A 12,876-nucleotide genomic window follows, 5' to 3' on the forward strand; every position below is an offset into this window, starting at 1 on the left:
TTGAGGAAGAAGGAATCTTCCCCAACACATTCTATGAAGCAAACATCAACCTGATACCAAAACCAGGAAAAGACCCAAACAAAAAGGAGAATTTCAGACCAATCTCACTCATGAATATAGATGCAAAAATTCTCAACAAAATCCTAGCCAATAGATTACAGCTTATCATCAAAAAAGTCATTCATCATGATCAAGGAGGCTTCATCCCAGGGATGCAAGGCTGGTTTAACATACGCAAGTCTATAAACGTTATCCACCATATTAACAGAGGCAAAAATAAAGATCACATGATCCTCTCAATAGATGCAGAAAAAGCATTTGATAAAATCCAGCATCCTTTTCTAATTAGAACACTAAAGAGTATAGGCATAGGTGGCACATTTCTAAAACTGATTGAAGCTATCTATGACAATCCCACAGCCAATATTTTACTGAATGGAGTAAAACTGAAAGCTTTTCCTCTTAGAACTGGAACCAGACAAGGTTGTCCTCTGTCACCTTTACTATTCAACGTAGTGCTGGAAGTTCTAGCCAATACAATTAGGCAAGACAAGGAAATAAAGGGAATCCAAATGGGAGCAGAGGAGGTCAAACTCTCCCTCTTTGCTGACGACATGATCTTATACTTAGAGAACCCCAAAGACTCAACCACAAGACTCCTAGAAGTCATCAAAAAATACAGTAATGTTTCAGGATATAAAATCAATGTCCACAAGTCAGTAGCCTTTGTGTACACCAATAACAGTCAAGATGAGAAGCTAATTAAGGACACAACTCTCTTCAGCATAGTTTCAAAGAAAATGAAATACCTAGGAGTATACCTAAAATGTCTATACTTCCCAAAGCAATCTACCTATTCAATGCCATTCCTATCCAAAATACCAACATCGTACTTTCAAGATTTGGAAAAAATGATTCTGCATTTTGTATGGAACCGGAAAAAACCCCGTATAGCTAAGGCAGTTCTCTGTAACAAAAATAAAGCTGGGTGCATCAGCATACCAGATTTTAGTCTGTACTACAAAGCCATAGTGCTCAAGACAGCAAGGTACTGGCACAAAAACAGAGACATAGACACTTGGAATCGAATTGAACACCAAGAAATGAAACTAACATTTTATACCACCTAATCTTTGATAAACCAAACAAGAACATATCTTGGGGGAAAGACTCCCTATTCAATAAATGGTGTTGGGAGAACATGGATGTCTACATGTAAAAGACTGAAACTGGACCCACACCTTTCCCCACTCACAAAAATTGATTCAAGATGGATAAAGGACTTAAATTTAAGGCATGAAACAATAAAAATCCTCCAAGAAAGCATAGGAAAAACACTGGAAGATACTGGCCTGGGGAAAGGCTTCATGAAGAAGACTGCCATGGCAATTGCAACAACAAAAAAAATAAACAAATGGGACTTCATTAAACTGAAAAGCTTCTGTACAGCTAAGGAGACAATAACCAAAGCAAAGAGACAACCTACACAATGGGAAAGGATATTTGCGTATTTTCAATCAGACAAAAGCTTGATAACTAGGATCTATAGAGAACTCAAATTAATCCACATGAAAAAAGCCAACAATCCCTTATATCAATGGGCAAGACACATGAATAGAACTTTCTCTATAGACGACAGACGAATGGCTAACAAACACATGAAAAAAAGTTCATCATCTCTATATATTAGAGAAATGCAAATCAAAACAACCCTGAGATATCATCTAACCCCAGTGAGAATGGCCCACATCACAAAATCTCAAAACTGCAGATGCTGGCGTGGATGTGGAGAGAAGGAACACTTTTACACTGCTGGTGGGACTGCAAACTAGTACAACCTTTCTGGAAGGAAGTATGGAGAAACCTCAAAGCACTCAAGCTAGACCTCCCATTTGATCCTGCAATCCCATTACTGGGCATCTACCCAGAAGGAAAAAAATCCTTTTATCATAAGGACACTTATACTAGACTGTTTATTGCAGCTCAATTTACAATCGCCAAAATGTGGAAACAGCCTAAATGCCCACCAACCCAGGAATGGATTAACAAGCTGTGGTATATGTATACCATGGAATACTATTCAGCCATTAAAAAAAATGGAGACTTTACATCCTTCGTATTAACCTGGATGGACGTGGAAGACATTATTCTTAGTAAAGCATCACAAGAATGGAGAAGCATGAATCCTATGTACTCAATTTTGATATGAGGACAATTAATGACAATTATGGTTATGGGGGGGGAACAGAAAGAGGGAAGGAGGGAGATGGGTGGGGCCTTGGTGTGTGTTACACTTTATGGGGGCAATACATGATTGCAAGAGGGACTTTACCTAACAATTGCAGTCAGTGTAACCTGGCTTATTGTACCCTCAATGAATCCCCAACAATAAAAAAAAAAAAAAAAAAAAAAGAAGTTCAAAACCCAACAGAGAGGACACACCTTTGCTTTTCCTTTAGGGACATAGTAGATACCAGATGCTCGTAAGAGAAAATAACGTTTTTTCCAGGACTTCTTGCCATCATCTTTCAACCAAAGGACTCCTTCAATTTCTGGTACAGTTACAGAACTTCCACCAAAACATTCCTAAAATAACAAGATAATTTAGAAAACCTTATGATCCTTGGATTCTCAGAACAAAGTTGTGTTCACTCCTTGGTTAAAAATGATTTTAACCAAGTTGCTAATTTTATCTCAACTGGTACTTTCTTTTTTTTTTTTTTTTTTGTAGAGACAGAGTCTCACTGTACCGCCCTCGGGTAGAGTGCAGTGGCGTCACATGGCTCACAGCAACCTCCAACTCCTAGGCTTAAGCGATTCTCTTGCCTCAGCCTCCGGAGTAGCTGGGACTACAGGCGCCCGCCACAACGCCCGGCTATTTTTTGGTTGCAGTTTGGCCGGGGCTGAGGTTTGAACCCGCCACCCTCGGCATATGGGGCCAGCGCCCTACTCACTGAGCCACAGGCGCCGCCTCAACTGGTACTTTCTAAATATATTTGTTTTGGAACTACTATGGCCATCCTAAAATGTTTAAGTGTATAGGCCAGTAATATATGTATCAATGAATTTTTTACCTACTCACTTTTACCTAATGTTTTGAAGAAAAAACTACTATCTTGAAACATCAACTGAGTTGCATATAACAGTACTTTAAATGCCTTTGTAAACAGCATAGTTCAGTGGTTCTCAACCTTCCTAATGGTACGACCCTTTAATACGGTTCCTGTGGGTCGCGACCCACAGGTTGAGAACCGCTGGCATAGTTATACCAATTTAATGAAAAGTGTCAGGGCTAACATAAGCATCTGATTTTCTTTTTCTTCTAATTAACAACACATTTAGATTAGCTGTCAAGCTATGTAGGAATGTATTTTAAAAGAAAGCAACACGTTAAATGATTAAACTTCAACAATTTAAAAACAGGCATTTGTTTTAAAAATATTTAACATTAGATTGAAAGGAATATAAACAAACTCAAGATTCTGAATTCTACTGTGTATACTTAGACAAAAGTAAATTGTTAAATAATCATATCTGTAAAAGAAATTTTCACTAAACACTAACACAGGACATTTTAAGCCTAAATTCATTTTTCTCGCAAAAGTATAGAAAAACTAGGAATTATAAAGAGAAATTTTATTTACGTGTAGTTAGTATGATTATGGAACCCACCTGCTGACCTTCATTTTCCTAACTGCCCTATTGGTAGGAGTTTATTCAAGTTTTCATGCACACTGACTGCTTTGATTTTATTTTTTAAAATCAGCCAAAAACAAAAATTCAATTATGTTTGAATTTATTACTCTTTAAAATGAGATTTTCCTAAAACATGATAATCATGATTTTTAAAATTATTTGCATTAAGACTAAGGCTTGAAATATTTTACAAGTAGCTAATTTTATTCAGATTTCTCTCTGGATAAGCAGATAAAAACAGCACAACCATATCTTTCAACAACCATGCGTCCCTACAACTCAGCAGCCCCAAAAGCTCCTAATTCCTTTAATCCACTAGAATATCACTTGGCAAAGTTGCAATTTTTTCTTTTTTTGTGCAACAGAGTCTCACTTTGTCACCCTTGGTAGAGTGCTGTGGCGTCATAGCTCACAGCAACCTCAAACTCTTGGGCTTAAGCGATTCTCTTGCCTCAGTCTCCCGAGTAGTTGGGACTACGGTGCCTGCCACAACGCCTGGTTATTTTTAGAGATGAGGTCTCACTCTGGCTCAGGCTCAGGCTGGTCTCAAACTCAAGCAATCCACCTGCCTTGGCCTCCTAAGTGCTAGGATTATAGGTGTGAGCCACATAGCCCCGCCCAAAGTTGCAGTTTTTAAAAGGTTCTTCAGTGGCTTAACATGAGCACACAATTACCAAAGAACATAGGGTTTCTAGTTACAATTATAACAGATATAGAGCACTGATATACTTGACTTGGGAAAACGTGCTTAATAATGTTAACATGTGCAGAAAGATGGGGAGGGAGGCATACCTCCAACAGCACTTCTTTGTTTCTATCTGCCATCTCAGCTGTTTCCTTTTTCCCCAGAAGGTAATTCTGGAAGAATAAATAAAGTTACAGGATAAACCCATTCTATTATTCCTTTGGTCAAGGTATGTTTATGACGTCTACCAGAGAAACAAACTCTAATTTCTGTTGGTGTAGAGTAGAGCAAGGGGAGTCCTCCTTTGAAAAGTTCCCTGCATTTAGGCATTATCACAAAAACACTTAACACCAGCCTCTCCTCCTTGCCTATCCATTTGTCATGACTTATTCCACCAACTACTATTCCCCAAACTGTGAGATGGTACAACAGCTGGCAGATGTGTTGTGGGATATTGACTGGAAGTTACATTTGAAGGACCTGAAACATTTAAAAACTGCTAAGTACAATAAGTAAGAGAAATTACCTTAAAATACGCTGATCCAGATGCAGAAAATTCATGTTCTGGCTAACTTTTACAAAGAAATCCCAAATTCTCTGAGACTATAATAATGTTACTTACTTAGACTAAAATCTGAATTTTAATCAGTATTCAGCCACCCCTCAGTATCCCTAGGGGATTGACTAATGTTCCAAGACTAAGGTTGGACACCAAAATCTGATGTTCAAATCCTTTATGAAAAATAGTGTAGTATTTGCATACAACCTATGCATATCCTCTGGTATACTTTAATCATCTCTAGATTTCTTATAATACCTAAAACAATACCTACCCATCACTTTATTCATATGGATTAAATGTGGTCTTGGCATGCAGCAAATTTAAGTTTTACCTTTTTGGAACTTTGTGGAATTTTTTTTTTCTGAATATTTTCAATCTGCAGTGGGGTGAATCCATGGATATAGAACCTCCATCCTACAGAGAGCTGACTCTAATTATTTTTCACAATTGCCTACAAGAAGATCTATTGATACTCCCAAATACATATTCTTCACTAAAACATCCAGAAAAGATGTGTCATGATTAAGCCATCTGAGAGGTAACTTCCATACCTTTAATATTGCTGCTATTTTTCCTCATTGCTGCTTTTTATTGTAGATTTTTTTCTTTTTCCATCTACTGATTTTTGTAAGATATCTCATTTTGGAATAAGGAATGATGCCAAATAAAACAAGGTAACATATATTAAAATGTGGAGCCACTCATAAATCCAGGTTACTGGCATTGAAAAAATAATTCAAGAAAGAAATTAAAAAATTGTCAACTGGATAAATGGCTAAAGTAGGGAAGTGCTTTTATTAGCAGATGGGTTCAACACAACTCTGGATTATAGAGTAGAAAACTTGGTAACTCTCTGGAGTTCACCCCATCTGGCATGGCCTCTCTGAGGCCTAACACTAAGTTCCAGCCAACTTGCCACCTCAACAGTAGTATTATATGTTCTTATGGGTTTTGCAACTACATTGCTCCAACCAGGTAGTTGCCAGTTTTTAACTCTGTTAACTCAGCCGTAATTGAATAAGATACACATTAAAAAAACCTAGACTTATGTAATTGGTCTTACCTGTGGGTTTTTGAAAAGTGCATATTTTTCTATACGCTCCATAAATATAAGCTTGTTTTGGCTATCTCTTGTCCAATTAAGAAGATTCTCCACTAAGTTTTCATGGTCTTCAAAGATTCTCTCTGTTTCAAAATAAAGCATCAATATTTTGTTAGCATTCTTCAGAATTACTTTGAGTGGTAATTCACATCAGAACCACATAATCTTAATCCACATTTCTTCTTTTGGCCATTTGAAATTATCTGGTCTTCCCTCATTTTTCAAATAAAGAAACATGCCTGTGGCCGGCTCACACCTGTAATCCTAGCCCTATGGGAGGCCGAGATGGGTGGATTTCCTGAGCTTACAGGTTGGAGACCAGCCTGGGCCAGAGTGAGATCCCCATCTCTAAAAATAGCTGGAAGTTGTTCTGGGCACCTGTAATCCCAGCTACTCAGGAGGCTGAGACAAGAGAATTGCTTCAGCCCAAGAGTTTGAGGTTTCTGTGAGCTATGACGCCATGGCACTCCACCTAGAGCAATAAAGTGAGACTCTGTCTCAAAAAAAAACAAAACAAAAAAAAAAAACACCAATATGCTTGAGTGATAAGGACTTAATTAAGGCCAATATATAGAGGAATTAGGACTAAAATCTAGATCTTTGGACTTGCAGTACATTGTTCTTCAGCCTTAAGCCTTTTCCTCGCTCACCCTTAAAAATAAAACACGTTAATTGCATTTTATAAGTTTTGATATCAAGTATTTCCAAAAGTACTTAGTTCTTGGCATTAGAAACATTTTCATGATGGTTTCTTCTTTAATCTACAAGCCTTGTTTAACTTTAGACACAGATATATTTTCTAATTTCCAAATTAGGAATCAAAGAACATGTCCTATATATTGAACATCTTTTTTTTTTGAGACAGAGCTTCAAGCTGTCGCCCTGGGTAGAGTGCTGTAGCATCACAGCTCACGGCAACCTCCAACTCCTCGGCTTAAGTGATTCTCTCGCCTCAGCCTCCCAAGTAGCTGGGAACTACAGGTGCCCGCCACAACGCCCAGCTACTTTTTGGTTGTAGTTGTCACTGTTGTTTGGCAGGCCTGGGCTGGATTCAGACCCGCCACCTCTGGTGTATGTGGCTGGCGCCTTAGCAGCTTGAGCTACAGGCACTGAGCCTATTGAACATATCTTAATGAACATGTTATAGGCTAGGCACAGGAGCTCATGCCTGTAATCCCACAAACTTTGGGAGGCTGAGACAGGAGGATTGCTTGAAGCCAAGAATTTGAGACAAGCCTGGGCAACACAGTGAGACCCTGTCTCTACAACAAAATAAAAATAAACAGCCAGGTGTGGTAATGGGCACCTGTAGTTCTAGCTTCTTGGGAGGATATGGTGGGAGAATTACTTGATCCTGGGAATTTAAGAACATGTTCTAGATATTATTCTCTGAAATTTGCTAATGTGCTTCATGGTTTTCCTGAAAGTCAAATGCTGCTATGAAGAGTTCACTACAAATGCAAATAAACATAATGGTTTTTAGTAAACGCACTGATCTATACAGTCTTTATTTGAAGAAAAAAGTGTTTTGTTACCTTTTTAAAAAACTTTGGTTAGCCATTATAAAATCTGAAGTGAATTGGAAATGATCTTTTACTCAAAGAATTGTCAAAATACTTAAGAAATGAATAACATAAAAAAAACCCAAACTATAAAAGGTAATTGTACAGAAAACAAATACAAAGATATCTCAAAATATGGTATCAACATGCAAACTGTGGCAATTACATAGAAATTAGAAAGCAATCAGAACAAGGGTATTACCCATTTGTAATTCAGAAATGGTTTCCACCAGCGACCAGTCTAGACTATAACCACAGTGGGACTTGTCCATTAGGTTATCCAGCACTTGTCTCACTGTCTGCCTCTCATCCACCATCATTGTTTTAGAACTGTCGTCAGACATGTGAACTCTAATCACCAGCTACAAGAGGTAAAAAAGGAAAGCAAAGCACATTGAACAATGGCATTCTAAAAAAGGCTTTCTTCCAATATTGAATAATATTCTGATTATTTTAAAACATAAATTAAAATACAAAATAATGACTTTAGTATACAAGACTGAAAATCAGCTATCAACCCACCTAAATAAATTTAAGGCATTTAAAAAATACCACAACAGCTAAGATCATAATGCTAAGACTTTTGTTTTACTCTTTCAGGAGAATTTAGAACCAGAAAATTACTTCTAGATAATGCATTTAACCCACAAGAAATACTATAAGTGAAAAATAGATATTATTAGGAAGAAATACTCTTCTATCTCTCTATATTATACAGGTACTTTTATAAACAAGAGAATTCTTTATAAATCCATAAAACTGATAAAAATCTCAAGCCAGGAAAAATCCCCACATATCACCTTTTTCACTTGTGCCTCTTTAATTTTCTCGAGGGCAACTCTGATCTTCTCAGCTTTCAATTTTGCTGCCTGTTCTTCCTGTGAACACAAAGTATTTTAGATAAACTAACGTTAAGGTAATATTTGAGAAGTCTTTTTTGTTCCTAAGGATGTTCCTAGTGATGAATTTCATCAAGAATTTAACTTCACATGCTTACAAAGAACACATTTTAAAAATAACTTCACAAAGAGACATATTCCAGAGAAAGAAACATTTTAAATTTTCAATTTTATTGAAAATTTCTTACAATAAGAATAGATTCCTTATTCTAGGGGGGGAAAGTCTGTGAAGTAGGAGATTAATAAATTTGATTCTGTCAATCTGAAGCAGATGAGTTCTGGGGCAGGTCAAACATGAAGGTATGTTGACAGCCACTGTGAGTGCCTATTTGTTACATCTGCACAATCCCTCAACTCTGAATTTACACTCCTCCAAAGTAGGGGTAAGCTTTTGCATGCTAATGTTTTGTTCTGTTATGATGAAAATGTATCATCACCATAAAAATATCAAAAGCAAAAAACCAGTATCTACTTATATGCTACTATATAAAAAAACTTAATAAATAAAAAAAAAATGCAGGCACATTCTCATAAACATACCAATACAACAAATACAAGAGGCTGCCTTAATGCCTAACTTTTACTCTGCCTTGGATAATCCCACAATATAATCAATGTCTAATGTCAGTAAACTCAAATTTGTTTCTATTAATTCTTTGATGACATTTTTAAATGCTAAACATAATTTTCAAAATAACAAAATTTCTATTAACTTCTACTTCAGGAAACAGATTATAAACAGTAATAAAAATTATAAAGAACTAAAAATATGCTTAAACCATTTGTCTATTTTTTTCTAAAACAGCATATAATACTTTAATATTGTTAACTTACTTGTGATTTCCAATAGGCCATCATATACTGTAGCATTAATCTCCAAGTAAAAAAAAACTTAAGAAAACTTTTGTTTATAAAGGATGATTTTTTCTTTCTAGCCTTTTGATTATCTAAGAAAAATATAACTGCTACTCTTATATATTCTTTTTATTTAATATAAGTACTAAAATAAAAGAAAAAATCCAAATTATGGCCAAACTTTATCCTTCTGGATTGTGATTACAAAGTCCAATCCATGTATTATTCTTTAAAAAGGTAAAGCTTCCAGGACAAAAAAACAAAAACAAAATTCCAATTCATTTAATAGATTTATTCCCTGCTGAATTTGGATTTCCCAATTAAATTCTGTTGGATTTCTTGTTTATGAACTGCTTTTCTATCCATTTTATATTCCAGACTGTCTTCCCTCATTTCAAGCTTCCCTCATTCAAGCTTACTATTTCTTGGAACTGAGAAGAAAACAGTGGTTAGGAAAGGCAGTGGGGCTTGTATGCCAGAAATCTGATCCATTTCAATGAAAGAAGCCAGTGAATTAACATAATAACCAAGATCTGGAAATACTATCTGTAAACCCAATTAAGCAGAGAACAAGAACTTCATTTTAACAATAGAGATGGATAAGACAAGACTCAATTCTTACATATATATTCCTTTGACTAAAATTTTAAATCATCCTATTTTTCACTACCCTTATATGTAAACAACAAACAGAATTACAAAGTATAATTATAAAGTATTATGTTAACATAATTGTTTTTCTCTTCTTAAAGCAGGGTATAAAATGACAAAACTAAATTGCTGCCATTAAATCTCTTATTTTGTAGGATTTGAGTCTTAGAGAAAAAAAAAAATTATCCGGTAAATTACCAAACCCTATACACATCTTTATAGAGCACCACTCTATAAAGGAATACGAAATACTAGCATTTTCCAGCATCTTTTATGAAATCAAGTTACTTGGCAGTTTTTTGGTAGGAGAAAGAAGATAGAAGTTTTATGAATATTTTCTCAATAGGATAATGGTATGTTCCTCATGGCTCATTTGTCACATCTATATAGTGGCATGAATGGCTGTATAGAGATAAAAAATTTTCCAGGGCATATTTATATGTACTTTATGTCTCTGAAAAGTAAATTTAAAGTCTGATGGGGAAATACTGATATGAGGAATCAATGTGTGCATACGTGGAATACAAACACGAAGCTTTAGAAGGTCAAATTCTTTATGATATTATAATCTGTAGATGTAAAATTTGTAAAAAGCTTAGAAGATAGGCTCAAAACTGAGAACATGTCTTTAAAAAAAAGGAATATTCATGGCTTTTATGAGATGTGATTAAAGCCTTATTTAAAATAAAAAAAGGGAATATTCAAGAGAATGAGAAGACAAGTCATAACTAGGAGAAATATATTTGCAAAAGATATGTGATAAAAAAGTGTTATCAAAATAAAAAGAACTCTTAAAACTCAAAACTTAGCAACTTGATTTAAAAAATAGGCAAAAGATCAGAAAATACACCTCACCAAAGATAAACAGATGGTAAATAACCATATGAAAACATGTCCAACGTTGTTCAAGTATTAGGAATTACAAATAAAAACAAAAAGAAACCACTACACACCTATCAGAACGGCCAGAATCCAAAACACTTACAATACCAAATACTGGCAAGGATCTGGAACAACAGCAACTCTCATCCACTGCTGGTGGGAATGCAAAATGGTATGACCACTTTGGAAGACAGTTTGGCAATTTTTTACAAAACTAAATGTATTCTTACCATATGATCCACCAATCCTGCTCCTTGGCATTTACCCATATGAATTGAAAACTACTGTCTACAAAAACCCACACATGGATGTTTCTAGAAGCCTTATTCATAATCACCAAAACTTGGAAGTAACAAAGATGTCCTCCCGTAAGTGAAGAGATAAATACAGTATGTTTACATCCTGACCAGGGAATATTATTCAGCATTCAAAAGCTATCAAGCCACAAAAAGACATCAAAGAAACTCAAATGCAGTGAAGTGAAAGAAGTCAATCTGAAAAAGCTATTTGGTGTATAAGTCTAACCATATGATACTCTGGAAATGTCAAAACTATGGGGACAATAAAAAGATCTGTGGTTGCCAGGGGTTAAGAACGAAAGAGGAACAAATAGGCAGAAAAATTTTAGAGTAGTGAAACTACTTTGCATGATACTATAATGGTGAATACATATAAGCATTTGTCAAACCCATAGACTGTACAACACCAAGAGAGAGAACCCTAAAGTAAACTATGGACTTTGGGTTATTATGATGTGTCATTGTAGGTTCACTTATTGTAAAAAAATGTTCCACTGTGGTATGGATGGCCTTGAGTGGGTAGCTGGGGTTAGTGAGTTGGAGGCATATTTACTTTCTGCTCTATTTTGTTGTAAATCTAAAAAATAAAGTCCATTTTGAAGAAAGGAATGTAAGAATTTAAGTATTACATTCTGATATTGGTTATAAAATATTAAAATAGTATTTTCATACTCCCATTTCATCATAGTGTGTTATTTGTCAAATACAATAGAACACAACCCATGTTAACTTTTGAAGCACTAACATAAAGTCATTCAATTAGGGATTAGCTTAAATTCACAGATGAGTTCCTGCTCTACAAGCTAACAGAAAAAAAGTTGACACAGTAGATTTAAGGTTTAAACAAACAAGAGACTTATGAAAACAATATTCAATAAACCTATTATATTTCCTAACCATCAATAAGAATGTTTTTATGTAAAGCAGCTAGGTGGGGGCTATTTTAACAAATCCAAATTCAGATATTTTTTCTCTTTGCTGAAAATGCTAAAAACTGTATCAAAGTAAGGTTTAAGAACTAGTTAGTTTGATTTCAACCTAAAATTTTAGCTTTTTCTTCTTCAGTTTTATCTGGAAAAGCTAGAATCGTTGCTAGAAGCTTTTTGAAGAAACAGAAGTGTTTATTTAGAGTCTGAGCATCATCACTGGAGCAAAACTGGAATGAAAATATTTTTAACAAATAGTAAGATTCATAGTAGTTCATATTTCCTGTGGGTTATATGCTCTTCCTCATAACTATATCTTTTAACCATATACATGGGAAAAAAAGAAATTGGTTCATGCTCCTGGGGTGTTATATAATAAAGATCAAGAAACGTTTGCTGATGTGTTTAGACTATATACTTGAAGACCTCCAATAGTTTATATGTAAAGGCAATGCAAATCTATGTTCAATGTTTGTAGCTCAAATTTAAAAACAAAGAACACAGATTTATTCATCTCATGCTCTGACAAACTCTGGTCTTAAAGTCTTTTGCCCCATATCTTTTAACCGTTCCTTTCTTCATGCTGTCTCACAACTATCTTAAACGTTAAGTAAAAGATACTTCACACATATAAAAACCGTAACTGTCTCTCCTACCTCTTCTATTAAAGAGTAAGAGACAACCTGTTTTCTACTGAAAAACTCTGTGTGGCTATCAATAACCATCAAATGCCAGGCCTCCTCAAATTCACATAAAG

General features: G+C 35.2%; 1 protein-coding gene across 4 annotated transcripts in view; it reads right to left on the minus strand.

The window, feature by feature from the left end:
• Positions 1–12,876, minus strand: part of RAPH1 (Ras association (RalGDS/AF-6) and pleckstrin homology domains 1) — a 134,348-nt gene that overhangs the window by 27,003 nt on the left and 94,469 nt on the right. For all 4 annotated transcript variants that reach the window (XM_053596325.1, XM_053596327.1, XM_053596324.1 and 1 more), the window contains 5 exons: positions 8,408–8,485; positions 7,810–7,969; positions 6,007–6,128; positions 4,489–4,554; positions 2,443–2,586 (listed from right to left, as the gene is read on the minus strand). In XM_053596325.1, coding sequence (XP_053452300.1) covers positions 2,443–2,586; positions 4,489–4,554; positions 6,007–6,128; positions 7,810–7,969; positions 8,408–8,485 — 570 coding nt within the window. The remainder of the gene's footprint in view (positions 1–2,442; positions 2,587–4,488; positions 4,555–6,006; positions 6,129–7,809; positions 7,970–8,407; positions 8,486–12,876) is intronic.

Source organism: Nycticebus coucang, chromosome 7, assembly GCF_027406575.1.
Source record: "Nycticebus coucang isolate mNycCou1 chromosome 7, mNycCou1.pri, whole genome shotgun sequence".
In the NCBI taxonomy this organism is placed as follows: Eukaryota; Metazoa; Chordata; class Mammalia; order Primates; family Lorisidae; genus Nycticebus; species Nycticebus coucang.